Source organism: Hyla sarda, chromosome 10 (assembly GCF_029499605.1).
Source record: "Hyla sarda isolate aHylSar1 chromosome 10, aHylSar1.hap1, whole genome shotgun sequence".
Classification (NCBI taxonomy): domain Eukaryota; kingdom Metazoa; phylum Chordata; class Amphibia; order Anura; family Hylidae; genus Hyla; species Hyla sarda.
Window position 1 is genome coordinate 84365166 of NC_079198.1, and position 27577 is coordinate 84392742.

At 44.2% G+C, this 27577-nt stretch overlaps 1 protein-coding gene and 1 pseudogene across 7 annotated transcripts in view; one reads left to right on the forward strand and one right to left on the reverse strand.

Moving 5' to 3' along the window:
• The first annotated feature begins 1349 nt into the window (after window positions 1-1349).
• On the forward strand, window positions 1350-1483 carry LOC130294751 (U2 spliceosomal RNA; annotated as a pseudogene).
• Window positions 1484-6855: 5372 nt separating this feature from the next.
• The window catches only part of LOC130293389 (nicotinamide N-methyltransferase-like), a 51459-nt gene continuing 30737 nt past the window's right edge, over window positions 6856-27577 (reverse strand). For all 7 annotated transcript variants that reach the window (XM_056542011.1, XM_056542014.1, XM_056542012.1 and 4 more), the window contains 3 exons: window positions 24569-24755; window positions 19080-19287; window positions 6856-12441 (listed from right to left, as the gene is read on the reverse strand). In XM_056542011.1, coding sequence (XP_056397986.1) covers window positions 12012-12441; window positions 19080-19287; window positions 24569-24755 — 825 coding nt within the window. In that variant the 3' untranslated portion in view covers window positions 6856-12011. The remainder of the gene's footprint in view (window positions 12442-19079; window positions 19288-24568; window positions 24756-27577) is intronic.

The following is a 27577-nucleotide window of genomic DNA, read 5'->3' on the forward strand; positions in this document are numbered from 1 at the left end:
GACCCTTACCCAGGGGCATACCTAGAGAATTTGGCACCCAGGGCGGACCCTTTGGCACCCAACCCAAACCCCCCTTTAATTACACCCAGCTCCCTCCCCCCAATTACACCTCCCCCTTAAAGGGGTATTCCAGGGAAAAACTTTTTTATATATATCAACTGGCTCCAGAAAGTTAAACAGATTTTTAAATTACTTCTATTAAAAAATCTTAATCCTTTCAGTATTTATGAGCTTCTGAAGTTAAGGTTGTTCTTTTCTGTCTAAGTGCTCTCGGATGACACCTGTCTCGGGAAACGCCCAGTTCAGAAGAGGTTTGCTATGGGGATTTGCTTCTAAACTGGGCATTTCCCGAGACAGGTGTCATCAGAGAGGACTTAGACAGAAAAGAACAACCTTAACTTCAGAAGCTCATAAGTACTTAAAGGATTAAGATTTTTTAATAGATGTAATTTCAAATCTGTTTAACTTTCTGGAGCCAGTTGATATATATAAAAAAGTTTTTGCCTGGAATACCCCTTTAATTACACCACATTAATTTCCCTACATTAGGTAGCATAGATTTCCCACATTAGGTAGCATAGATTCTCCACATTAGGAAGCACAGTTTCCCCACATTAGGTAGCATAGATTCCCCACATTAGGAAGCATAGTATTCCACATTAGGCAGCATAGATTATCCACATTAGGAAACGCAGTTTCCCCACATTAGGTAGAATAGATTCCCCACATTAGGTAGCATAGTTTTCCACATTAGGTAGCATAGACACCCCACATTAGAAAGCACAGTTTCCCAACATTAGGTAGCATAGATTCCCCACATTATTAGGTAAGCGCAGAGACAGAATCACACACAGACACACTTACCTGGCAGCATTTCTTCTTCCGGTGGTGGCCTGACGAGTGACGTCACTGACGTTCTCCTGTGCGGGTCTGCGGAGGGACGTCACATGTGTGACGTCCCTCATCAGACCCAGGCTGGCCGCCAGCACAGCTGCAAACTGGGTTCGGCGGAGCAAGGTAATGGGGTGCTAATGGATGGGAGCGCAACTGAAGACGAGGGGGGCACCCCGGTCACTGAGTGGCATGGTGTCACCCCATCAGGCTGGTGTCGCCCAGTTTGGTCCGCACTCCAGCCGCTACGCCACTGTATTGGGGGACGGGCACCCGGGACGGGCCGCGTGCCCCGCCCCCCCTTGTGAGTGGCACCCGGGGCGGGCCGCGTGCCCCGCCCCCCCTTGGTACGCCACTGCCCTTACCAATCTTGAGGATGAAGGGCCCGTTGTCCTGATTTAGCATTCCTGGCCCCCAGGCTGTTCTATTCAGTTCTCCTTAACTAGCTGTTTAAATAAATCTCTTCTCGGCCTTTTGGCTAAGATCAAGTGTAGTATCTGTTCTTATCAGGTAGTCCACTGGTAGGAATGGATGGCTACATGGAGAAGCAGGTGTACCGGGGCGTTCCGGGGCTGGTGCCACAGGACCAGCTCAGTGGCTACCCTGATGTGACCTGTTTCCTCCGGGTCTCGCCATGAGGCTGGGAGGGTCTAGAGCCGAGGTACTTTAGTACCAGAAACTCACTGGGAGCATTGGCTCACTGAGTGGAAGCACTGGCACCATGAACTCTTCACCTTGTGGCACTCACCTCTTGATTCCTGGGCTTCTTGCTAGGATCAGAGAAATTTTTATAGATCCTGCCGGATGTCGGAGCAGTATATCTGCACACATTCACTTATTTATTTCTTTTTTTTGTTGCTGTGTCACTTTTTGCATCTTGTATGTCCACAAGATTGTTAGGATGCGGTAGCCCTTCTGGGTGTCCCTCCTAGCGGTCTAGGGGAGGTGTGTGTGGCCATTAGGTTCCACACCACCTTGCAAAAACCCTGGGTACTCCTGCATGGGCAGGGTACCGACCGGTATCGGCGCAGTGGGCAGATACCTTGGCTAACGCCAAGGGGGATTCTGGGAGCATTTGTGGTCCCTTAGTAGCTTCGGCGAAAAGGGTCATCGAACCTGGAACCTCATAGGTACCTTTTGGTCCAGAGGCGAAGGGTAAGGTTTGTTGAGGGGCCTCTCTGCAATCGGAGAAGGGCTTGCGATAGACCACATCCTTTTATGCAGGTTTTTTTTTGTGTAACACGTTCACACTTTTTCTTGCACTTTGGGTGATTCGAGAGCACGTTCCTCGGCTCTTAGATTTAAAAAAAAAAAAAAAAAAAGCAGGTTGGGGAGACCAGGGAGAAGAGAAATCCTAAGCTGGCTGTCCCTAGATTCACTAGTACCTACATTTTCATGGCTTTCATTTAGAGCAATATGAGAAGTGAAAGCTTAATGGTGATTGATTGCTATGGACAACAAGGAAAATCTTACTATAAGATAGAGGCTAAGATTTTATCCCTAAGTTTCAGTTGCTGTTGAATTCTTCCTTTTGTCTCAAAGTATCTGGAACTTTCAGTACCTATTTTCTTTTCCTTTTTAGAGGAGCAGGAATATCAGGAAATCTGCTGTATCCAGAATGTGGTGAACCACCGTTGTATGGTGGGACCACGGGGTTTAGCGGACTGATTGGTGAGATCAGATGGTATTAAGCCCTGGGGCAAGATGTTGTTCACCCCTCGTGTTTGTGACGCCAGGATGTGGTTGTAGGGCACTGCCGACAACCAACCCAGAAACGGCATATATTAAATGAGAGTCCAAAGCAGGCTTTGATGCAACTGGAACTTTACTGAAGAAGGCGGAATAACAGTTCTTACAAATAGCCAACTTCCACTGAGGTGACTGGGACAGGGAAACTCTCAGGCTTGCTTGGACTTGTAGTGGTAATAATGATGATGCAGGCTACTGTGCTACTGTTATGCTGTTAGGAAGGTCCTATACAGGGTAGATATCCTAATAACCTTTGTACACAGTTTACATTCACTGTACAATACTTATAATACAGGGACATGAGTAATATACAATAGAATACCATATAATGACTTAGGGGGGCCCTGCAGGAGAGCCCTGTGGACTTGAGGGACTCTACCTGAGGGGACTTTAGGACTGTACAGAACCATGTTCTGTACCGGGACTCCACATGTATATCTCCTGTTTATCCAGGTTTATCCATAAATCAATAAAGAGACTTGCTGTGGATCCTCTTATAAGGTTGCCATCAAACAGACAGACTCTTCCTTTCCTTTCCCTCCCACTTCTATCTCTCCCACTGCCGCATTATTTGCTGCTTGATCTGCCAGTACATTCCCTCTCGTCTCAGTGGTGTTTGTTCTGGTATGGGCCTTGACCGTGATCACCGCCACCTGTTTTGGCAGTAGTACTGCTGACATTAATTCCGCTACCGCTTGTGTGCATCCTGCACCATTTTTCAAGCTTGTGTCAAAGCCCGTAATTCAACTTCTTGGGCAGACTGATCTGGCTGTAACTGTTCCATGTGCAACACTTGGCGCTCAGACGTTACTGCAAAGCCAGAATGGTGCCTGCCCTTGTCATTAGCAAACCGTGAGCCATCCAAGAACAGCAAGTGGGCTGGGTTGTCAAAGGGTGTATCTTGCATGGTAGGAGGTGGTCTGACTTTAGCATCCATCAGTGTGAGGCAGTCATATGGTCCCCCACCATAAAAGGATTCTTGTTCTTGAAGTACTTCTTCTGCCTTGAGGTCAGTTTTGTTTTCTCCATCCTCCTGCTCATACTCCCCCCCCCCCCTTAGGAGAGGAAGAAGTGCAGCTGGGTTAAGGATGTGACAGCGTTGAATTTTTATGTTGTTTGGGAGCAGTAGGCTGTACCAGAGCCATAGGTGACGGCAGCAGTGAGGTGCTGTGGTTGAGTCTGCTAGAGAATGGTTGAGATATCATGAGGATCCAGAACTGTAAGAGGGTGTCCAAGCACTATATTAGAGGTGACATCCAGGAGAGAACTGGCTGCATGCACATCTCTAACTCAAGAGGGGGCTGCTTGGGCCACAGGGTCCAAACGTTTGAAGTAGTATCCCAAGGGCCTATTCCTGCCTCCGTGAACTTGAGTGAGGACTCCTGTGGCGTAGCCTTGTCATTCTGTAACATAGAGCCAGAATGGAAGGGTATGATTGGGGATGCCCAGTGCTGGTGCAGAGGAAATTGAGCCCTTGAGTGAGTGAAAGGAGCGTACAGCAGCTGCAGTGAGTGTTTGAGGATTCCAGGGAATGCAATCCTACAGTGGTTGTTTGAGGAGGGAGGCATCCTGTATCCATCCTGACAGTAGGAGACAAGGCCCAAGAAAAATTGAAGCTGGTGTAGCGTGTTTGGTTACTGAATATCCAAGATGGCCTTACGACCTTAGTCCGTAAGGTGTTTGACTCCTTGGCTGATGCAGTAGCCTAGGAAAACCACTTTAGGAAGACAAAGTTGGAGTTTCAGCTGGAATCTGCCAGGAAAGTCAAGAGTGAAGTGGTGGTGTTGAGGCAGACTGCCTGGTCGGGAGCACAGAGTAACAGGTCATCCATGTATTGTAGGACCACTACTTCTGGGTGTTGGGCTTGGCCAATTTGGAGTACAGAGGCCATGGCCTTGCTGAAGGATGAAGGGCTATTTTGGGCCCCTTGTGGCATCACTGTCCAAGTGTATTGGCCTCCATCAAGGAAAACAGAAACTGTCTGTCTTTTGCCAAGGGAATTGAGAAGTAGGCGTTGGCCAAATCGATCACAGTGAAGATAGCTGCAGTAGGAGGAATGCTTGCTAGCAAGGTATGAGGTTTGGGCACTATGGGGGTCTTCCTCACAGTAACCTCATTTACTGCCCATAGGTCTTGCACCATGCGGTATTCGACAGGTTTTCCTTTTTCACGGTTCTCCTGAACTGGGTACCAAGGTGTATTACATGGGGACAATGTCGGTATGATTGATCCACTTTCAATTAGAGACTTGACTTCCTTAGAGTTGGCCATAAATTGTTGGACAGACAGCAGGTACTGTGGCTTGTAAGGTAGGACATTTGAATCTTTCAATGTCACATGGACTGGTGGTACTTTCATGTGGCCAATGTCATATGGACCGGTGGTCCACAAATGGGCTGGGACAGTTGACATGTTGGAGCAACTCATCAGGCGTCATGGTAATAGCAGGATCTGAAGAGATGGCCATGAGAAGGCAGGTTTCCTCTGGGTCCAGTGTTGAGCTAAGGGTGACAGAGCTATCTTCTTGGAATTGTATGTTAGCCTGTATTTTTTGCAAGAGATCAGTACCGAGCAGGTTGAAAGTACAGATACGGCTGATTCCAAACTTTGGTAGAGTACTAGAGGGTAGGTGAAGCTGCAGCGATGTAACAGGGAGAGGGTGCATAATAGAGTTGCGCTGAACAGTCCCCTCAAGTTCTGTTCAAGGAAGCTGCATATCAGTAATCCAGGAGGGAGCTATGGCCTGATTATGTAGAATGCTGTGGGTTGCACCAGTGTTGACCAGGAAGGGAAGTTCCCGCCCTCCCACTGTAAGTGTTACTTGTGGGGTTGGGCCTGCGGGAGGTGTTTTTAGGGTGATACACACAGTTTCCCCTCCTGTCACTGGCTTGACCAGCTTCCCATGCTGTTGTGGAGGAAGGTGTTTGTTTTTTGGACTCATCCTATGCAGCTTTGTGGGCGGCCCATAGGTGACGATTGGAGCAGTTCCTGTTTATGTGGCCAGTTTTGCCTCAACCATAACAGCGTCTGGCTGGGGGCAGAACCTCAGGACTTTCAGTCATGACTGCCACACACCCATCTTTTGCATCTTAATGGAGACTTCCAATCCATTTGCATTCTCTGTTCAGGGTGGCAAGTGGTCAAGATTTATTACAGGGTAGAGAGATTGGATTGACGGCGGGTTTGGCCCAAGGAAGATTAAGGCACCAGCCTGGGGGGCTGGCTGGAAAATAGATGGTGCCATGCCAGGGACAGGGGCGGTACTCATGATAGTTTGGCAGTGTGGGCGTGGAGCGATGGAGAGGAATTCTGTTGATCACATACACTACACACCCATCCCTCCTCTTCTTTGCCGATGCCATTATAGGGCTGTGGCTGCCCGTGCCCCGATTCTCTATCTTACAGAAATAACGTTTACATTCTTCATCATACATTTGCTGCCCACCCCCCATTTTCTCAAATTCTTTACTACAGTCCAGCCACACACAGACGTGTCTAATAAATCATCATCTTCTAGTTGCCTCACTTATCTCAGAGGAAACTGCCACGTCACTAAATTGAGTATTCCTCCCTTAATTATTTCCAACTTAGGAATTTGTCTCACATGTCCGCTACATACTGCACAGGAGTACAATATACCTTCGGCACAGTTAATTTATTACCCATTTCTGGTTGGAGACTTCTCTCTAAGCTCCCTATGTGTATTTCAACTTCGCCATGAGACAGACACCTGGCCATCTCTACTGCTCTTGCCTTCTCCCCATCTGTCCTTAAATCAGACACCGGCTGACTTCAATACAGGAATATGAGAAGCGCCTCACATGGCGGAAGTTTAAGTATCACACAGGAATAAGATTTATTGACAAAATTCACAGAACATCAACCTGCTCACATACTGGGGTTCTCATTCTTGCCCCTCGAAGCTGCTCTCTGTGACCGTGCCTCCCACACCAGATATCAGAATAATGCTAACAAAGGACAAGATTACAAATTTTCTTACCCTGATTTACGGGCTGCAGTCCCGGTGTCCGTTGAAAGGTTATGCTGTCCTCCGGCATGCGGGGATGCTCAGTCAGACAAGACCACCTCATGCCCCATGTTAGGGTGCCAACTGTTTTGGATGCGTTCCAAGTGACCGCTCTATGTTGATGTCCTGTTCCAAATTAGATAAAGTACGTGCACGGAGAAAACACGCTAACTCTCTCATTGGGTCAAAGCAGTTCTCTGATTTATTGTATAGCGTACACACAAGATATACCCTTCAGTAGGGCGTAGCATATTGTATAACCATTCTAATTGGTTAGCTAGTTTACATAAGTATTGCATCATAATCTCTCTGTGCCAAAAGGGGATGGTCACACAGGGTGTAATACAGAATGTAACCTCCATTTTAGAAGAATGATCTTAATTTTACATATATTATCCATAACAGCACAGTATATGCTTGTAATAATGCTCTCTTTGGTGTCCTGCACAGTAAAGCATGTATTTAAATGAGTTGGTGGGAGGTTTAGGTGGGTTGGAGAGAAGTTGGTTGCTTCTCGCCATTAGCTAGACCGGTCATCTGAGGTTTCCCCCTGTTACGTAGGTCCCCCAATTATGTAGTTTCCCCCAGTAAAGAGATCCCCCTTGTTATTAGTTTTCCTATTTAGGTAGTTTCTGTCCTGTGGGTAGAACCCCCCTATAGATGGTTTGACCCTGTAGGTGGGACTCCCTGTAGGTCATGTGTCCACAGTAGGTAAGTGCCCCCTATAGGTAGTTTACCAACAGTTGGTAGAACCACCCAAGATAAAAAAAAAAATGCATACTCACCTTTCCTATTGCTTTAGGTTTCTGGCTATTGTGGCACAACTTCTCTTCTTCCCAGGAGGGTCTGGCTGTAGACTAGAGCTCCACTCTAGACATGTGACCTATACTTTTTTTTAACCTCCTACTGCTGAGCTAAGCATTATTGTCACATGACCATCATTACAGGTCCTTCACCACCACCTATTCTCTCCTACTGAGCTCTGCACTCACATGACCACATAACCATCCCCACTGGTCCTTCACCACCACCTATCCTTTCCTACAGTGGAGCTCCACACTCCTGTCACATGCCCATTACCACAGGTCCTTCAGAAACAATCTTGTACTCTCTTGCTGAGCTCTGCTGAAGTTCCAGTCTTCGGCCAGTCACTCTTGGGAAGCATTACAAATGAAATGTTGGACTTTTTCCAGGAACAAGGTTCCAAATTCAGCAAAAGGGGAGGGCAGAATACTCCTACACCACAGTGTACCCATATTCTGAAGGCTTCTCTCAGCATAAAAATGCTCCGTGTTTCAAGGCTCACATCATGTCAGACTGCTTTCTTGAACATGACAATTAGGTAGATTTATTAAAACCTGTGCATGGAAAAAGTTGCCCGATTGCCCATAGCAACCAATCAGCTCACTTTTATTTTTTAAAATGTAATAAGCAATCTGTTTGTTGCTATGAGCAACTTTTCTTCTACACAGGTTTTTTTTTTATAAATCTCGCCAAATTAGTTCACTGTACCCCAACAGTCTCAACAGTCACCAAATCTCAATCCAATAGAGAGCCTTTGGGATGCGGTTGAACAAAAGATTGGCATCATGGATGTGCAGCCGACAAATCTGCAGTAATTGTGTGATGCCATCATGTCCGTATAGACCAAAATCTCTGAGGAATGTTTTCAGCACCTTGAAAAAAGTATGACACGAAGAATAAGGCAAAGGGGGTCCAACCTGTTACTAGCTGGTGCTATAAAGTGGCTAGTGAGTGTAAGTCACCACTGCATGGTCATAAAATAATTGTCACCTACTCTGGGTCCCACTGAAAGCTACATAGAATGCTCAAAAATTTAGTTCCACACCATATTCTTGATGGGATAAGACATAATAGAATCCTTCACAGTTTTTTTTGACGGCACCTGTTGCTGCAGACAGAATATCCGCCTACAATATCTCTGTGAGATTCTGTAGTGTGAATGGGCCTTAACTGAATAATAACTCCAGTCATATGTGAAATTGTCTCAAAGGTTAAAAAAAAGTTTTGGGACCTCTGTTTCATAAAAGATTAGCAAATAGATACCCTAAAACAAAGTTGAGGTTCCAGTTAAACAGAATTCTGGTCGTCTTGTGCTTCCTCATAGGATGCACTCAAATTATATAGGGGTAAAATAATCAGTGGACCTACTGATGGCCATTCAAAAGTATTTTATTATATCACCAAAAGGTCAAATCTACCCACCATTTGCTATCTGAGTAAGCATCATTTTAGCTACCCTCATATACTGTACTTTTACATATGAACTCCACAACTGATAGTGTTAACTAGTGGATCTTTTTATTTTTAGTGTGAATTTATCAAATACAGTGACCCCCTGAGTTACGATGGCCCCGACATATGATAATTTCAACATATGATGGCCTCTCAGAGGCCATCGCATGTTGAAGGCAGCATCAACATACGATGCTTTTGTATGTCGGGCCATCGCATAAACGGCTATCCGGCAGCGCAGACTACTTCAGCTACCACTGGATAGCCATTTAAGATGCCCTGTGTGGTCCGGTGAGTCTCACTCACCTGTCCCCGGTGCTCCGGACCGTCCTCTTCGGGATCCCCTGCATCGCCGTCGCTCTCCGTCGTTGTCATCACATCGCCGCCCATGCCGTCCCGTCATCCAATAGGAGCAGCGTGCGCAGCGACGTGATGACGGCGATGAAGAGCGACGGTGCCTGCCAGCAGAGACGGTCCGGAGGGGCGGGGACACCCCGGGACGCGGCGACAGTGATAGAGGGTGACATCCAGGGCAGCGGTGATGGTCCGGAGCGCGGGGACAGGTGAGTATAACTTCCTATTCTTTTCATTGCACGGATCCCTCAACATACGATGGTTTCAACAAACAATGGTTCATTTGGAACGAATTACCATCGTATGTTGAGGGATATCTTAAGTATTTATTTTTGAGGTTTCAGACTTCATCTAGCCCAACATCGTGTACTCACTATTTGCATTGTTATTACAAGCTAAAGCATGCAGATATACACAGTGGTCCCTCAACATACGATGGCCATGACATACTATAGTTTCAACTAACAGTATGATGGCCTCTCATAGGCCATTGTAAGTTCGATGCAAAATCAACTTATGATGCTTCCCTGCAGTGAGAAGTCAACAGTGAGTACTGCTGACATTTACTGCGGCGATCCAAGGCTTATAAGCAGTTGATCTGTGTGGATTCTGACATCAGTCCCATGGATCTGACATATTTGGCAATTGCCTATCTCCTGGCCATCTGCCTCCATTGGGCTTGTGTTTATCATTAGATCAGAAGCTTTCCAATACATCAATTCCATTCCAATCTGCCTGCTGTATTTCCTGTATTTTTTGCTGTTACCGCTTACATTTCGGGGTGACCACCTTTATCTAAATGGTCCCTATTTGGATCTGATAGCTGTCAGCCTCTTGTAAACTTCAAGGACTATGGGTCGCTATATCTTCAAAAATGTATCTTAATTGTGTACAGAAACACTCCTCAGGAACCGTCTTGAGCCAATATTTATTCTTTATAGACCATCTATGTAAATGTATATATACTGTGGAAATGTGTCCTCTGATGTAATTCTGGTCTTGCATCTCCATCTATGTGTTCTGTTCTACTCTAATATCATACTGACTGTGACCTTCATCCGTACCTTTAGGAGACTGGCTGACTTCCACTAACTTATGGACGCTGCACTAACATCACTAACATTATCTTGTATGTGCTACTATCTATTAAATATTATTTTTGTCGGTCTTTGTTTCGTGTTTTATATCCCACTGTTGATTCCTCTCACTCCCTGATGAGCCCTTACCATCCTTTGGGGAAAGGCGTTGGCAAGAGAGGTTCTACTCACCTATTGTATGTTGTTGTTGCATTTTCCCTTTCCCCTATCCACACTTAGTATCAGGAGTTTCCTTCCTAGATAGGCAGGGCCTCAAGTATAGATTTTCACCTGTACCCTATTTCCCCATCCTAGCACATACATGTGTCTATATTATTGTATAACTATTAGTAAACATTTTTATATTTATTTTGTGCCTTATTGGTTATTTTCCTGGAGTTCATACTTACTGCACACTATGTCAGATGCCATCCGACTGAAGCAGCAGCAGCTGAGCTGCTTAGTACTGCATACTCCTACCTTGGATTAAGCAGCCGCTTGGTGGAGTTGCTTCCTACAGCTGCCATAGAGTTTCTTAATATAGGTACAGTACTCTACCACCCGCTTGATCACTATACTGCTCACCGTATTACACACTCACACAGCCGCTTGGTGGAACTGCTTGCTGGAGCTGTCAGCTGCTTTATCGAGATACTGTTGTCAGGATGACTTACTAAACAGCTGCTCAGCAAAATTGCTTACTACAGCTGCTGCCTGGTGACAGTTGTAGTTAAAGGGATACTCTGCCCCTAAACACCAGATAAGATGTCTAATCGCGGGGGTCCCCAGCGGCAGGACCCCCGCGATCTCTCCTGCAGCACACCCATTTCTCAACTGCACAGAGCGAGGATCCTTTGGATAAGGGATAAGATGTCTAGGAGCGGAGTACCCCTTTAAGAGTTCTGCTGAGCAGCTGCTTAAGAAGTCAGGTAAACTGCAAGATTCACAGCAATTGGCTGGAATATCTAGCTATTTGCTGGACAATTGAAGTTCCTGCATTGATAGGAATTGACTGAAAGTTCTCAGCCAACTGCACAAAGCTCCTGATTCGCCACCATCTAATTAGCATCAGTGCTTTACACCAATCACTGTGAATGCTGCTAAGTCAGGGCATACTGGGAATAGCAGAAGAAGTAAACTGAGAACAATCCACAGGACAGGTGGTAAATGTATGCTCACTTGTAGTCTGATGGCTCGGACCAACAATGGAGCGGTAATACGCCTGCATATTCACTTCGCTATTAACTGTCTATGAAGCGAATAGTGATAGACAACTATCTGTTGGTAAATGAAGCAGTGGTAAACCAGGCATAATACTGACCCATTCACTCAAGGCAAGTGAGCAGTAGTCGATAAGGGCACCATGATGTAGTGGTAGTATGCGTGACCACTGCTTAATTTACCAACAATACTTCCATCTTTCTAGAAAGTGATTAACCAACTTCCAGTTGCTTCTACTGACCATTAAAAGTAATGACATCGTTTTTTACTATTTTGTGCTTATTTTTCTTTACATCGGGGGCTTCAGAATCAATTACTAGTTTTCTAGAGGGTTATGGACTCAACATACAATGGTTGCCCCTGAACCAAAATAATATTATATGTAGAGGGACCACTGTACCAGTATATCCAAGAAATGATGATTAAACAATGTGACCTTACTTTAGTTTGCGAGCATGAATAAAATAGCTAGTATCGTAATCAGCAATATCCATCCTTGATTTATCAATACGCGGTGAATACACAGCCTTTTCAATCTCGTAACCAGCTTCTTGAAATGCCTGTTCTAGCTCTTCTTTTCTTGTTGTCATTGCATCAAAATACTTCTTACCTACGTAATAAAAAGTAGCATTCAGAGCACTCAAAATTAAAAGGTGACCTCCAGGTTTTATCAAGGCCTGGAAATTTTTTAGAACATTACAGTATGACTCTATGTCTTTGCACGGGGCCTCAAGACAGAGGCAAGAGAGGAGACAATCAACTGGCGGCACAACCACAGGATCGTAAGGGTTTCTTTTCAGAGCATCACATTTCAGAACCTCTTTCACCTTACTGCGGAGCTTTTCAGCCTTTTGTTCACAATTCTCTCTAAAATACACAAAATGGAAATGTTATACAGTATTATTAGAATATTATCATTATTATACAGTACAGTTCTAAGAACAAGTAATTGAACCCTTTGAAAAGATTTCTGCATTGCTAATAAATTGTGGTCTGATCTATTAAAGTCACAATTATAGACAATCACAATCTTATACCACACAAACAGTTGCACAGTGTTTTTTTTTTATTAGGCACATTCAGTAAACAACCACAATGCAGGTGGCAAATTTTCTTGACAAATCTGTTCTTCTCATGAAAGATTTGCTTGTGTGAACCATGTATTGACGCAACCAACAGAAGTTATATTATAAAGATGCAAAAGTCTGAAAGTGGTGAAGCGTCGAAGCATTGGTAAACTCCTGGGTGTACATCAATTCATGGTTAGATAAATTGTCCACAAATGGAGAGAATTCAGACTGTTGCTATTCTTCCTATGTGTGGGTGTCATTCACATTCCCTAGCATCTGTCAGCAGCAAAATGATAGGTCAACACTTTCCCCTGTGAACTTGCAGGACCTGGGAATTTTTTATGAGAAACTAATTAGTGGCACCTCTCTAGTGTATATATTCCCCCAACTGCTCCCGGCTCAGTGAGTTTTTTTTAGTCTTGTGTGCAGGGCCTATAGCACACAGGTTCAGAGTAGTTGTTGTGGGTGCTGGTTTTCTATTTCTATAATGTTACTTGCCTGGCTTGGATACGGGCTGTATTCTGTGAGCAGCTTAGGAGCACAAGTATACAGAGGACTGGCAGGACCTGAGGCAGCCTGTGGACCTAGAGCACGCGCATGCTTCCGCTTTTGTAGCTGCGGGCCGCGGGTCATCTCTCAGCTGACCGGAGCTCCAGAGGTGCTGTGAGTGACTTCCGGGTTAAAGGGGTTATCCACCATAAGGTGATTTTAGTATGTACCTGCCAGACAGTGATGGACATGCTTAGGAAGGATCTGCGCTTGTTTTGGGGATAAATGGTTAGGTCATGAGATTAACATAAAACTGTGGCTAGCTTTTTATGACCTGGTATTTCCTTTTCGAGTTTTCTTCTTTGCCTACAAATCCCATAATTCCATTTTCCTCCCTCCCACACATCAGCCACCCCACCCATTGAAACATAAATGAGCTGCATCCATTCAAAAGACCTGTGGTTTTCAATCAGGGTGCCTACAGCTGTTGCATTAGTTGCAGATTGATCCGTCTCCCACCATGCGATCGCTCCACCCATTGAAGCAGACAGGCTCCCTGTCAACAGCTGACTAGTGATGTCAGGTCTCGGCCACATTGCAACCTGGGAAAAATCTGAGAGAACAGTCATTTTGTATGCTGTTAAAAATAAATATTGGGGTGAAAATCACAGAAGAATTGTGAGAAAACCGGCACACACAGGTACAGACACTATGTTATGAACTACACTAACTTTACAGCCCCTGTAGCATAGTCAAATAAAAAAAACTGGAATACCCCTTTAAGCGCCAGCAGCAGTATATATCCTTTACTAAAATTATTTTTATAAGACTTTCTGTATATATTGTAAGGGTTATAGTAACCCTTCTGTATTATGCATGTTTTTATCAGTTTGGTACCTACTAACAGTGTGTATGTTTCTGGGTGTTTGGGGGCGTGGCTAAGTATTTGGTGCCAATGGGGGTTATTTAAACGTGGGTCAGATGCATGTCAGGTCTCTTAGAGCTAGCTGAAGATTCTGACCTGAAGCTTATCTTGTGTGTGTTTGGGCAACATACTTCTACTTGGACCTTAAAGGGATATACACATCTTTTTTTGCAGTTATTAGTTTTAAGGAGATGTCCTCTAAGGATTCTGGAGGAAGAGATACTGGTGGTAAATCCACCACCAAAAGAAAACACTTACCATGAAGGGAGTGTGAGACTTCACTACCTGATGAAAGTCTTCATTCCACGTGTCTATCTTGTCATCCTAAGCTTCCTCTGTCTGAGGAGCCTATCATACAGGATGTTGTTATATGGGTAAAGAACTTTGCAAAGGGATCCATAAAACAGATTAAAGATTCTATCCCTCCCTTATCAAGGAAGAGAACGATCATTCTAATGCTGAGTCTCCTATGGACAAAGACGTTCTTACTATTGAAGAAAGACAGAGTTCTCTGGGTTCAGCTTCTTCTTTAGATGCGGAGATTACAGATGCTGGGAAGGTGTTTTTTTCAGCTGATAAGACTCAGAAGTTATTGATATTTCTGCAGGCCGTGGGTCAGCAGCCAGAACAGGGAGAAGCTCCTACAACAGTAATAGGGTCTAGGACCTTTATGCAGGCGGAATGGCAGAAACCTGAAAAGGCCCCGGTTGGTTTAAACTGCTATATCCCCTGGAGGAATCCCAATCCAAGGATTTGGTTGCCCCACCTAAAGTGGATGTAGCAGTAACAAAGTTATCTAAAAGAACTTTGGTACCAGCGGAAGATGGGTCCAGTTTAAAGGACCCAATGGACTGCCGTGCTGAGGTGGCCCTTAAAAGAGCAAATACTGCTGCTTACTGTCAAAGTGCTGTAGCTATAGCTTCACATGATGTCTCTCGTGCTTTAAGGGGATGGCTCGACAAGATTCAGGTGGATGTTGATAGTGGTGTACAGAGGAATTACATTCTATCTGCCTTTAAGCGTGTAAATCTAGGTGTAGACTTCCTCTGTTATGCAGCTGACCAACAATTAAGATTCGCTGCAAAAACAATGGCATTGTCTGTGGCAGGTAGAGGAGCCATATGGGTCATCAGCATTATCCAAAGAGGCTATGCGCTTTCCTTTTTTTCGTTTCTTTCCCCACAGACAGGTTCATAAATCTGCCAAGAATTCAAGGAACAAGAGATAAGCTGTTAGAGGAATCCATCATGGAGCTGATCTCTCTTTCCTTCCTGGAGCCAGTCCCCACAGAAGAAATCAGAACAGGTGTGCACTCTCCAATATTCCAAATTCCAAAGCTCTAATAAGGCTAATTATAGACTTAAGATATCTAAATCAACACTTGGTAAAAAGGTCTTTCTGTATGGAGTCCATCAGGTCGGTGTGTACCCAGTTAACAAGAGGGGATTTCATGGCAACAATCGACCTAAAAGGACGCCTATTGTCTTATACCAATTCTGCCAGAGCACGGAAAATATCTAAGGGTAGCAGTAAGAATAAAAGGTATTCTTCATGACCTTCAGTTCAAGGTGTTGCCCTTCGGTATAACTACAGCGCCCTTCGTTTTTACGAAGGTGGTCTCTGCAGTGGTATCGGTTCGCAGGTTACAGGGGATCAGAGTGATCCCATATTTAGATGATTGGCTAATAATCACCAGCTCTGCTCAGATGCTTGAGGAGCATATAGAGGTAGCCTTAGCTCTGCTAGAGCAGTTAGGGTGGTTAACAAATAGAGAGTAATCAGATTTAACCCCTGCCAGAATAAAGACCTTTTTGGGATTTGTCATAAACTCCATACTATGAGGTTACACCTTACCACCCCAAGGATAAAACGTATTCAGGAGGGGTTTGAGTTCCTCGGGATACCTCCATAAGAACTCTAATGCGTTATTTGGGCCTCTTATCTTCATCAGCGGAGGTAGTTCCATGGGCCCTCTGGCATCTGAGACCCCTACAATTGGTGGTTATTCAAGTATGGAACAGGTCAACTTCAGGTCTAGAGTCACTTCATCACCTTTCAGAAGTTACCAGATGGTCTCTCCTGTGGAACGATCGCAGGGACGGGAGGTCGCTACTGGAACCAGCCTGGACAGTATTAACTACAGACGCCTCAGGCACAGGATGGGGAGCACATCTTCTACAGATGACAGTATCAGAAACCTGGAGTCAAACAGAGAGTCAACTCTCTTCAAATATCAGAGGGTTAAGAGCAATTTATTATGCACTAAAACATTTCCAACTCCATCTTCTAGGGAAAGCTGTACAAGTGAAGACAGACAACATGGCTGCCATGTTTTATATAAACAAACAAGGTGGCACCAGATCAGACATCTTAGTTCTAGAAGTAGGCAAGATCTTGGCATGGGCAGAGAAGAAGATAACCAGGTTATCGGATCGTCTGAGCCGGAGCCTCACCATTCCAGGAGAATGGTCTCTAAATCTGGATGTTTTTCAGCAGATTGTGGAACATTGGGATGACCAGAGGTAGATCTCATGGCCATCAGAATGAATGCCAAGGTAAAGAAGTTTTGTTCCCTGTATGTCACAGATTGTCCACTGGCCATAGATTCCATGTCAATTCTGTGGAAATTCCAACTGACGTACATTTTTCCATCTACAGCGATGATACCGAAGGTATTGTTAAAAATCAAACAGAAACAGGCCTCAGTGTTGGCACTGAGGCCGTTTTGGCCCAAGAGATCCTGGTTCTCCCTACTAATGTCCATGAGAGGGACTCAAGGATCGCGCCTTTGTCACAATATGAAGGCATTAAACCTGACAGTGTGGAGGTTAATAGACAAGGGATTTTCTGACAAGGTCTTGAATACTTTGGCACACTCTAGAAGTGCTGCCACGAATAAGACGCATGCAAGAATAAAGAAGGTCTTTTTTCCCCTGGTGCCTTAAAAAGGACATTAACCCAAATTCTCCTTCAACTCCCCAAATATTAGATTTTTTTTACAGGAGGGTTCAATAAGGGATTATCTCCCAGTACTATAAAGGTACAAGTTGCAGCAATGTCAGTTTTTTTGCAGACCACACTCCTACAAATTCAACAGGTAAAGGACTTTGTCAGGGCAGTGGGCAGGATAAGAACCAGGCTAGTCCAACCTGTAGCACCCTGGGACTAGTCTTTTGTTCTAAAACAACTTTGTAGGGTACTCCGTTTGATCCTTTGTAAGAGGCATCATTAAAGCTATTATCATTATCAAGACTGCTATTATCAAGACTGCATTTCTATTTTTCATCACTATGGACAACCGTGTTGGGGAGTTGCAGGCCTTCTCTTCTGAGGAGCCCTATTTAGTATTGCTACCCGATAAAGCTCTCTTGAGATTTCTTCCTTCCTTTCTTCCAAAGTGTCCTTCTTTTTCCAACACAAATCATATGATATCTTTACCCAGATATGCTCCGCAGCCTTAAGAGATGGAAGAATCTAACTTCTCAACCTTGGACATAGTAAGATGTTTACAAATATACATTGAAAGAACCAGGTTATTCAGTAAGGACAAAAACGTGTCACATATCAGAGGAAAGGCAAGGGCAAGTTAGCCTCCAAACCATCTCTTTCCAGATGGATTACGGGCTGTATTCATTTATGTTATCAGTTAGATAACAGAAGCCCTCAGGAATTTACAAAGGATCATTCAACGAGGACCATGTCTACTACTTTAGAGCACATTTGTTAGAGTGAGTCTTGGTCCACACCAAGAACCTTTTTCAGACATTACAAGTTTCATACCTTGAGAGCATCAAACTGAAAATTTGTTAGAACAGTGTTAAATTCTGTTAAATCAAATTGCCCTCCCAGGGATACTACTACTTAAATCCCATCATTGTGCTGCTGACAGATGCTAGGGAAGATTAGATTTAAGTAGTTAATCTGTTTTCCTTTAGTCTTGTCAGCAGCACAGGCTTCCCTCCCTCAGCTCTGTTATAGAATTTTTTTTTTTTACTATTAAAGTACTCACTGAGCCGGGGGCAGTTGGGGGCATATATATATATATATATATATATATATATATATATATATATATATATATAATCCCAAAATAAAGCAGCACTACTTATCCAGTCCAACCAAAAAATTGGTGCCAGCGTCCCAAAGGACTTAATCAGAGTCCATCCAAGATAAAAACCAGATACAGGCGCAGCACTCCAACAAAATAAGTGATTTAATATCTCATGTCAGCATTGCAACGTTTCAGCTCCTCCTCATGCTTGAAAAAAGGCTCCAGGAGGAGCTGAAACGTTGTAATGCTGACATGAGATATTAAATCACTTATTTTGTTGGAGTGCTGCGCCTGTATCTGGTTTATATATATATATATATATATATATATATATATATATATATATATATACACTAGGGAGGTGCCATTAATTAGTTTCTCATTAAAAATTCCCAGGTCTTGCAAGTTCACAGGGGAAAGTGTTAACCCATCATTGTGTTGCTGACAAGACTAAGGGAAAACAGATTAACTACTTAAATCTAATCTTCTATGAGCAGCAGCACTATGGAGATAAGATATTCTACAATGGAGTACCCCTTTAACAGTTTTTACATGTTCTGTATACATGCATGATAATATAAGTCTGAAACACTCATGGGTAGATTTATCAAAACTTTTGCAGAGGAAAAGTTAACCAGTTGCCCCTAGCAACCAATCAGATTGTGTCTTTTATTTTCAGAGGCCCTTTTTAAAATGAAAGAAGCGATTTGATTGGCTGCTATGGACAACTGGTCAACTTTTCTTCTGTACAGGTTTTGATAAATCTCCCCCTCAATGCCTCACCATTGGCTCAACCTATTTCTCCCTTTCATATGCTTTGATGTTGTAGCTCTCTGTGATCAGATTGGCTGCTGTGTGTTTGCACTAGCCCTGTATAAAAGTTAGAGGATATTGAGATGGTATACCTTACAAATATACTCAAGCACATACTTTTTCACATTCAGTATTATGTTGGTGTAAAAATGAATACCTATTTCCTTCCAGCTCACATACAAACTTGATAATGTGAGTCCAGTCAAAAGCATCCGGGTCCTTCTTCAGCCATTTTTGTAATTCCGCACAGTTTTGCTCAAGGAAATCTGAGACAATGATTTTATCAAACACTTCACAAGCAGAGAGAAGTTGATAAATGGTGGGTCCTGTACCAAAATCGAGAAGTGTCTCTCCTTTTACTCCACCTTTAAAATATGACACATTTAAACTATCAGGTTAAAAAGGAATATTACAAGGAATGTCAAATTACTGTTACAAAAAAAATCCTACATCAGGGTAAGAGGAATGTGTGGTGTCCCAGCATCAATAGCTGTCCTGTGGCTTTGGACTTTCTCGGGCAGCTTGGCAGTATACGGTGTTGGGGCCACCAAAGGTCTTACTGTTATATTAATTAGAGGTGCACCGAAATGGAAATTTCACAACCGAAACGAAACCGAAATAAAAAAAAATGTCCAGCCGAAACCGATACCGAAAATGACTTCTCCCCGTCTTCTGGTAAAATGCAGCGCTCTGCTCATTAGATTAGATTCCCCCACATTAGATTGCCAGCTCCCCCACATTAGGTCGGGAGTTCCCCCATATTAATAGGCAGCTCCCCCACAACAATAGTAGGCAGCTCCCCCACAACAGTAGGCAGCTCCCCCACAACAGTAGGTAGGTTCCCAAATTAGGTCGGCATTTCCCCCACAATAGTAGGCAGGTTCTCCACAATAGTAGGCAGCTCCCCCCAACAATAGTAGGCAGTTCCCACACAATATTAGGCAGCTCCCCCCAACAATATTAGGCAGCTCCCCCCACATTTTTAGGCAGCTCCCCCCCACATTAGGTCAGCAGTTCCCCCACAATAGTAGGCAGTTCCCATACAATATTAGGCAGCTCCCCCCAACAATATTAGGCAGCTCCCCCCACATTTGTAGGCAGCTCCCCCCCACATTAGGTCAGCAGTTCCCCGACAATAGTAGGCAGGTTCCCCACAATAGTAGGCAGTTCCCCCCACAATATTAGGCAGCTCCCCCCAACAATATTAGGCAGCTCCCCCCAACAATATTAGGCAGCTCCCCCCACAGTATTAGGCAGCTCCCCCCACAATATTAGGCAGCTCCCCCCAACAATATTAGGCAGCTCCCCCCACAATATTAGGCAGCTCCCCCCCCCACAATATCAGGCAGCCCCCCCCCCACAATATCAGGCAGCTCCCCCCCCCACAATATCAGGCAGCTCCCCCCCCCCACAATATTAGGCAGCTCCCGCCAACAATATTAGGCAGCTCCCTCCCCCCCACAATATTAGGCAGCTCCCCCCCCCACAATATTAGGCAGCTCCCCCCCCAATATTAGGCAGCCCCCCCCCACAATATTAGGCAGCTCCCCCACCCCACAATATTAGGCAGCTCCCCCCAACAATATTAGGCAGCCCCCCCCCAATATTAGGCAGCTCCCCCCACATTTGTAGGCAGCTCCCCCCCACATTTGTAGGCAGCTCCCCCCCCACATTAGGTCAGCAGTTCCCCCACCCCACAGACATACAGCTTCCAGCCATATACAGTGTACGGCTGGAGGCTGTATGTCTGTACTGCTGCCCCCACAGTGTTCCAGTCACCGCTCCTCCGGCCCGGGGTCACATCTACTGCTATGGCCAGTGGACCATAGCAGTAGGTGCCGGGACCGAAGGAGCGGTGACCGGAACACTGAAGAAGATGACACGGTCACTTACCAGGCCCCGGCCGGCGTGCGTTCTCCCGCGACGATCCTGCGGTCCTCCTGCGTCTCTATGGTTGTACGCACGGGACGTCAGTGACGTCCCGTGTGTACGACCATAGAGGCGGAGAAGCGAAGGACCGAAGGAGGATCGCGGGAGGACGCCGGGGAATGGTGAGTGACCGGCGGACATCCTTATGTCCCGAAAAGATTTTTCGGGACACAGGGATGTCCGGGATAGGATTAGGAATACTTCTTTTTATGTGCCCGAGCCGGCTCCTGTGTGTGGCTGCAGGCGGGGGCCGACCAGAGCATATAAAAACTAATACTGTGTACTAAAAACCAGGGGGCCTCCAGCTGTTGTGAAACTACAACTCCCAGCATGCCCGGACAGACATTTTTTGTTGTTTCGGCATTTTGCCGAAATAGCTATTTTCGGCCGATATGTATCGGCCGCCGATATATCGGTGCATCCCTAATATTAATTATGATTACATTCCATTGCAAAGTAATATATTTTTCTAAGTCAATTATAGTATTGTTATTTGTATATATGTTTTCTGTGTACCCATAAATGAGAGCAGTGAACCCCCATGTGACCCTGCCTGCCAATGGGAGCCCCTAAAGTCTCCCCTATATAGTGTAGTGGGGGAGGAGTTACCTTAGTCTAAGTTTAGTTTAGCCTGAGCTACATTTTGGTTCAGATGTGATATGCTGTGTGCTCTGAGGAGAGGCCTAGCTCAAATCTAATCTCAACTGGTCATCCTGCAAGGATTCCTCGCACGGTGGAAGTTCATGCCCCTGCGGAGAAGGCTTCAGTAACCTTGACAGGACCCTACTACCAGGATTCATCTTTCCGTCTCACAAGTCAGTATTAGTCTGTTTGGTGTAAGCACCACAAGTCACAGCAAGGCAACAGGGCTGCCAAGTGGTTACACTGCACTCTCTCACCTAAAGCCAGCTGTATGTGTGATACCATCTGTACCCAGCTCAGTAAAGACAGTTATCCGTAACCTCACGTCGGTGTGTTCATTTACCCCCCGTGTCTGGCCCAGGAGAAGCTGTCTCCATAGGATAACGGTGACAGGATAACGGTGCTCTGGCTTCACAAAAGGATCAGGTATTTCTACTAACACACCGTGGCTACCACAAATGTTCACCTGGGTACAGATTATTGTTCACCTGGGTATTGGCAATTTTCCCCATATGGTCTCAGATCTGACAGGTCATGTGTAAAAGCTGATGTTTCTAGTTCTGATGTCCTGTGTGTATATCCATACAGGAGTCTCCCATGTATGCTACAGAACTTTATATGTAGCAGAGCCAAGTTTGTATTTTCATAACCTGGCTTTATATGTGTTATAATGCATGTTCCTTTCCACAGGACTGACAGTACACCCGATGAACACAGATTTAACCCCTAATGTATAAGTTGTATTCTGTAAGGACTGTTTCCTGCTTTACGTTAGCTGGTTGAACCTGAAAGTTAACCCTGTCATTGCCAATTTCCATCTTCTTTCCATTTCCCTATAGTTGGCACTTGCACTGGATCTTGGCCTCATAAAGGCCCAATATGCACTAATTCCCATCCTATGTCTTATTGCCAATGACTACGTAAGGGTCCTTCTCCTATTATTTCCTGCCTGAGTGATAAGGTTCCCTGGTTCTTGTTTGTACAAAGGTATTCTATGGTTCTATTTAATCCACTCTTGCCTTTGCTTGTTTTCTGACCTCATCTTATTGCCTGCTACATGCCCTGAGCTTCTGATCACCCTATCTATTGGGAGGCTGCCTTGACTTTAGCTTATTCTCTGTATTGACTGAATTTCACCTGCTCAGACCTCTGCTAGCCTATGTATGCTATTTGTCTTTTCCTTTTGCACCCTGCTTGTTCCACCAGCTGTTGCTAACAGAAACAACTCAGAGTAGTTACCTGGGACAGTAATATAAGATGCCCTTACGGGGGTTAAATGATTTGTCCTACAATTACAAGTTATCCTATTGGGAATATCTATTTGATTGGGGGGGGGGGGGGGGAATAGGGAGCTAATTCCTCTGCCAAAAATTGGCAGCTAGACCAGTATGCGTCGCTGCTCAGTCAGTCAAGCACTGTAATCAGCTATCTCCCTATCTGCCTCCACAAAATCCTGTCTCTGAGATTTAGGCCGGGTGCACACTACACAATTTCCACCCAGAATTCCGCCCAGGAATTTCAGTTGGTAATTCCACTGCTTATGCTTAAAGGTAACATGCAGTTGAATGGACATTTCTTTTAATCCATTCACCCTGTGGAATTTTCTGGGTGGAAATTTCCAATTGTTTTTACGTCTTGGGAGATTGCAAGCCCAAAATGCTCGATGGGGATAATGCTTATCAATTGAAAAAAAATGGGTACATCTAACCAAGACATTAGCCCTGATTTACTGTTGTAAACCCTGTTTTGTCAGTTTGTGCGCCAAAATGTTGCATTGCGCCACAATTTGCACAAAAACAAAAAAAGCAACAAACTTTCTACTCTCTGTTTTACTTTGGAAACCCAAAAAGGGTTGTGGCCTCCAGGAAAAGGGGGCGTGTTCCCCACATTTTAAAATTATTCTAACATATATATGTTTCCACAGAAAATGTGGTGGATTTGAGCTCTGGAGAACCATACAGCTCAGAGCAGTTGTAAAAAAAAAGCAAAACCTAGGGAAAAGTGCAAAACATAGGGGAAACAGTAAATACCGGGGAAAATACTTATAGTGAATTAAAACCCACAACGAAAACTACATTCCACTCTTAGTAAATCAGAGTCACTGTGTGGGCATGTTTAGTGCTGGCCTATGTGAGGGCCTGTAAGAGGGTTTTCTTATATGTGGGGAAGTGCAGTCAGCATGATGCACCATTATCCAGCTCCGGAGGTGTAAAGGGATGAGGTTTGATCACATGACTTACTCATTTGTATGAGGTCACAAAGTGGGCTTACCACCTTTAAATGTTGACTTCCAATGCAGATAGCTAACAATTGGAGGACTAATTGATATCTGTCTAATTTATAGTTAAAGGGGTACTCCGGTGGAAACTATTTTTTCAAATCAAATGGTGCCAGAAAGTTTCTTTTAAAAGATTTGTAAATTACTTCTATTAAAAAAAACTTAATCCTTTAAGTACTTATCAGATGTTGTAAACTACAGAGCAAGTTGAGTTGTTCTTTTCTGTCTAACCACAGTGCTCTCTGCTGACACCTCTGTCCATGTCAGGAACTGTCCAGAGCAGAATAGGTTTTTACGGGAATTTGCTCATACTCTGGGCAGTTCCTGACATGGACAGATGTGTCAGCAGAGAGCACTGGGGTCAGACAGAAAAGAACTACTCAACTTCCTCTGGAGCATACAGCAGCTAAGTACTGGAAGGATTAAGATTTTTTAAAATAAGTAATTTACACATCTGTTTAACTTTCTGGAGCCTGATGATATGAAATTTTTTTTCCCACCGGAATACCCCTTTAATTAAAATAAAGCACCATAGCTCTACACCATAGTAACATTAATTAACTGTTCTGTGGATAGATGATAAATGCTTTGAGTTGGATTCTTTACACTAAATGTCATAATTGAACCTTTTCAGTAAATTTTAATTACCAGAGGTATAGCACCAATGCAAAATCTGCAACAGGGCTCCATGTGCCATTTATAATAATGGTCTCTTATGGGGCACATTTGCTTTGAGCCCCGTTAGACACCATAGCCCCGGTGCGACTACTACCTCTACACCGTGGAAAATTACTTACCTTTAGAGAATGTTTCATGTAGATTTTGTAATACAAAATCTGTCCATTCTCCAAAAAGAAGTCCATCCCCCGGCACATAGTATGTCTGCAAGTAATCTATGGGGTTAAATTCATCAATGTAGGTTTGCTGAGAGGTAAATGTGCTGGCCATGATGTTCTGTTCTCTGCTAGATGCTTCAGAAATGACCTGAATGTAAGAAAATGAAATTAACCCTTTACTACAAAGAACATTATCATACAGTACATTATACCAAGAAGATACTCCAAAGAATTTCCTGAAATGTTCTTACTGCTCATCTGTTTGCTAAGTAGTTTTTGTATCACTGTTCATCGAGTGCAACCTATAACCCTGCTGTGTTAATACAGGGGAAGGCAAAAATCCTTTAGGCAGATGACAATTTTCCTATAATAGTGATAAAAGCCTTTCGATTCCAACTATGGCATTCAGGGACAGCTAGTGACTATGTTAGGTAAATTTTCCAAGCACATCTTGAGTTTTGGTTCAGACTAAAAAGCGTGGTTTGCTGCATATTTCAATTTGAGGCAAAACTCAATGGCCCTGATTTACTAACGTGAACATGAGTGTTTTTGTCGGGTTTAGTGCCTAATATTCTGTCACACGACAGTGTGTGCGACCAAAAAAAAACAAACATCTTTTTGCAAACTCTCCGAGTGTTAAGCAGTCGGAAAGTTCATAAAAACTGAGGGTGATGTTCACAACAACAGCCATTAGAAATGTTATTTGCATCTCTCAGGATAGATTATCAAGCTGGTGGTTGATTTTGTGCCCTTAGTCAGCCTTTCTTTACATGTTCTATTTTTGTAAACTTTCAAATTAATTTTGACTAGTGATGGATATTTTGATTGTTATTGCTTTGAGCATAGTCATTTTCTACAAACGTCCTCTCTTCTCAATAGGGTCTCCAAGTCTGCATTTTCTTTTTTTAACCCGGGTTTTACCCGCCTAGTTTGTGCGACCAAACAATATTTTGTGTGACAGAAAAAACCTGACACTTGCGACAATAGTACATTAGATGAGAAAAATAGTGTGTGTGGGGGGGGAAGCAAAAACACTCAAAAAAAACCTCTCCGGTCTTAGTAAATGAGGGCCAATTTATCGATGCCTTGGGAGCATAATCCTGATGGAAACCCTGCCTAATCCTAGTCAAAATCTCTCTGACATCCTGTTTTTCCTACTTGTAACACATCAACTTAAAAAAGTCACTGTTCACTCGTTCCTTTATATGTCCTGGTCCTTAACAGGTGTCATAGTCACAAGATAAGTAATGTTACTCACTTTTAATGTTAGGGCTGAAAGGTGTATGCTTTGTATTGCATTTTTATGGGGCTTTGTCACCACAACAATCTCTGCTCATTGGTGGCTGCAAGGGCACAGTTATGGTGAGAGTAAAGGTGTATTAAAGGAAATCTGTCATCAGTATCACCCGCACTAACCTGTCATATGTAGTGCAGGTGATACTGATCAAAATGATACTTACGGCGTCCAAAACTGTCCAGCCGTTCCACCGTAATTCCTCATTTTCTGTATATTTAAATTAAATCCTCAAAGCATTGAGCGGAGTTACGGCCCGAGCTCCAGCCATTCTGACATAATCTTCGCCGGGCAGGCGCTCCTGGACCAAGGAAGCGGCACATGCACCGTACAGTAACACAGCCGAGCTAACAGGGAGGGGGATTATCAATATGCATGAGCCAGGTGGAGCACCCGCCCGGCTAAGAATACCTCAGAGTGCCCCGGGCTTGGGTCGCACCTCCGCCCATGACCCAAGGACCTCATTTGAATATACAGAAAACGAGGAGTTACGGTGAAACGGTTGGACAGTTCGGGACGCCGTGAGTATCATTTTGATCAGTATCACCCACTCTAAAAGCCTGTATGACAGGTTAGTGTGGGTGATACTGATGACAGATTTCCTTTTAGGAACAGAAAGGCCCAGATTTATCAATCTGTTTGAGGACAAGAAGTGTCTGATTTTCGTGTAGCATCCAATGTGAGCTGGGACAGTTCTTGTCCTCAGACAGGTTGATAAATCGGGGCCATAGTATTGCTACCAGGAACAACAGTGGGACTGCCTGGAATCAGCAGAGTAAAGTAATGGAGGCAATGTTATAGTCAGTCATTTTAGGCAAACTAGGCAGTTACCAGAGGTCCTCATTTAAAGGGGTTGTGCGCTGCCCTGACTTTTGGAGCTCTGCTCACAGCGTCCGGAAGTTCATTACTCCGAACTCTGTGTGCGGGCTTCCGTGTTTGCAGCCGCCGGGTGTGATGTCACGCCCGCCCCCTCAACGAAAGTCTATGGGAAGGGGGCGCGACCGCTGTCACGCCCCCTTCCCATAGACTTTGGTAGAGGGGTCGGGCGTGACGTCACGAGGGGGCGGGCGAGACGTCACGAGGGGGCGGGTGAGGGGCCGGGCGTGACGTCACTCCCGGCGGCCGCGAACACGGAAGCCCGCACACAGCGTTCGGAGTAGAGAACTTCCGGACGCTATGAGTGGAGCTCCGAAAATTAGGGCAGCGCACAACCCCTTTAAAATGGGACACCTGATAACAGCATACAGTAACTCCCAAGTGTCCCTCTTTTGTTGGAACAGTCTTTACTTTTGACCCAAGATTTTAATTAATAAACTTTCTTTATTGCTCCAGAAACTATGTCTCCGAACTATATATTAGATGCCAACTGATGCAATTTATACCTGTACAATTGTTATATTCAGATGAATTGTGTGATAACATTTAAAATAAAAAGTATTCAGGCATATAGAAAGGAAGGTAAAAATACAACTTTCATAGGAAGGACATAAGTGTCCCGCTTTGACCTCCCAAAAAGTTGCGAGATACGGGACAGTAATAACATCATAAAAAATTATTTTGCAGCCTAATATTTAGGAACTCTTTTTTTTATTTATAATTTTTTTTTACATTTTACAGATACAAATAATTACATTTCATACCATACAATATCATATTAGAACAGGAGATTTTATTTA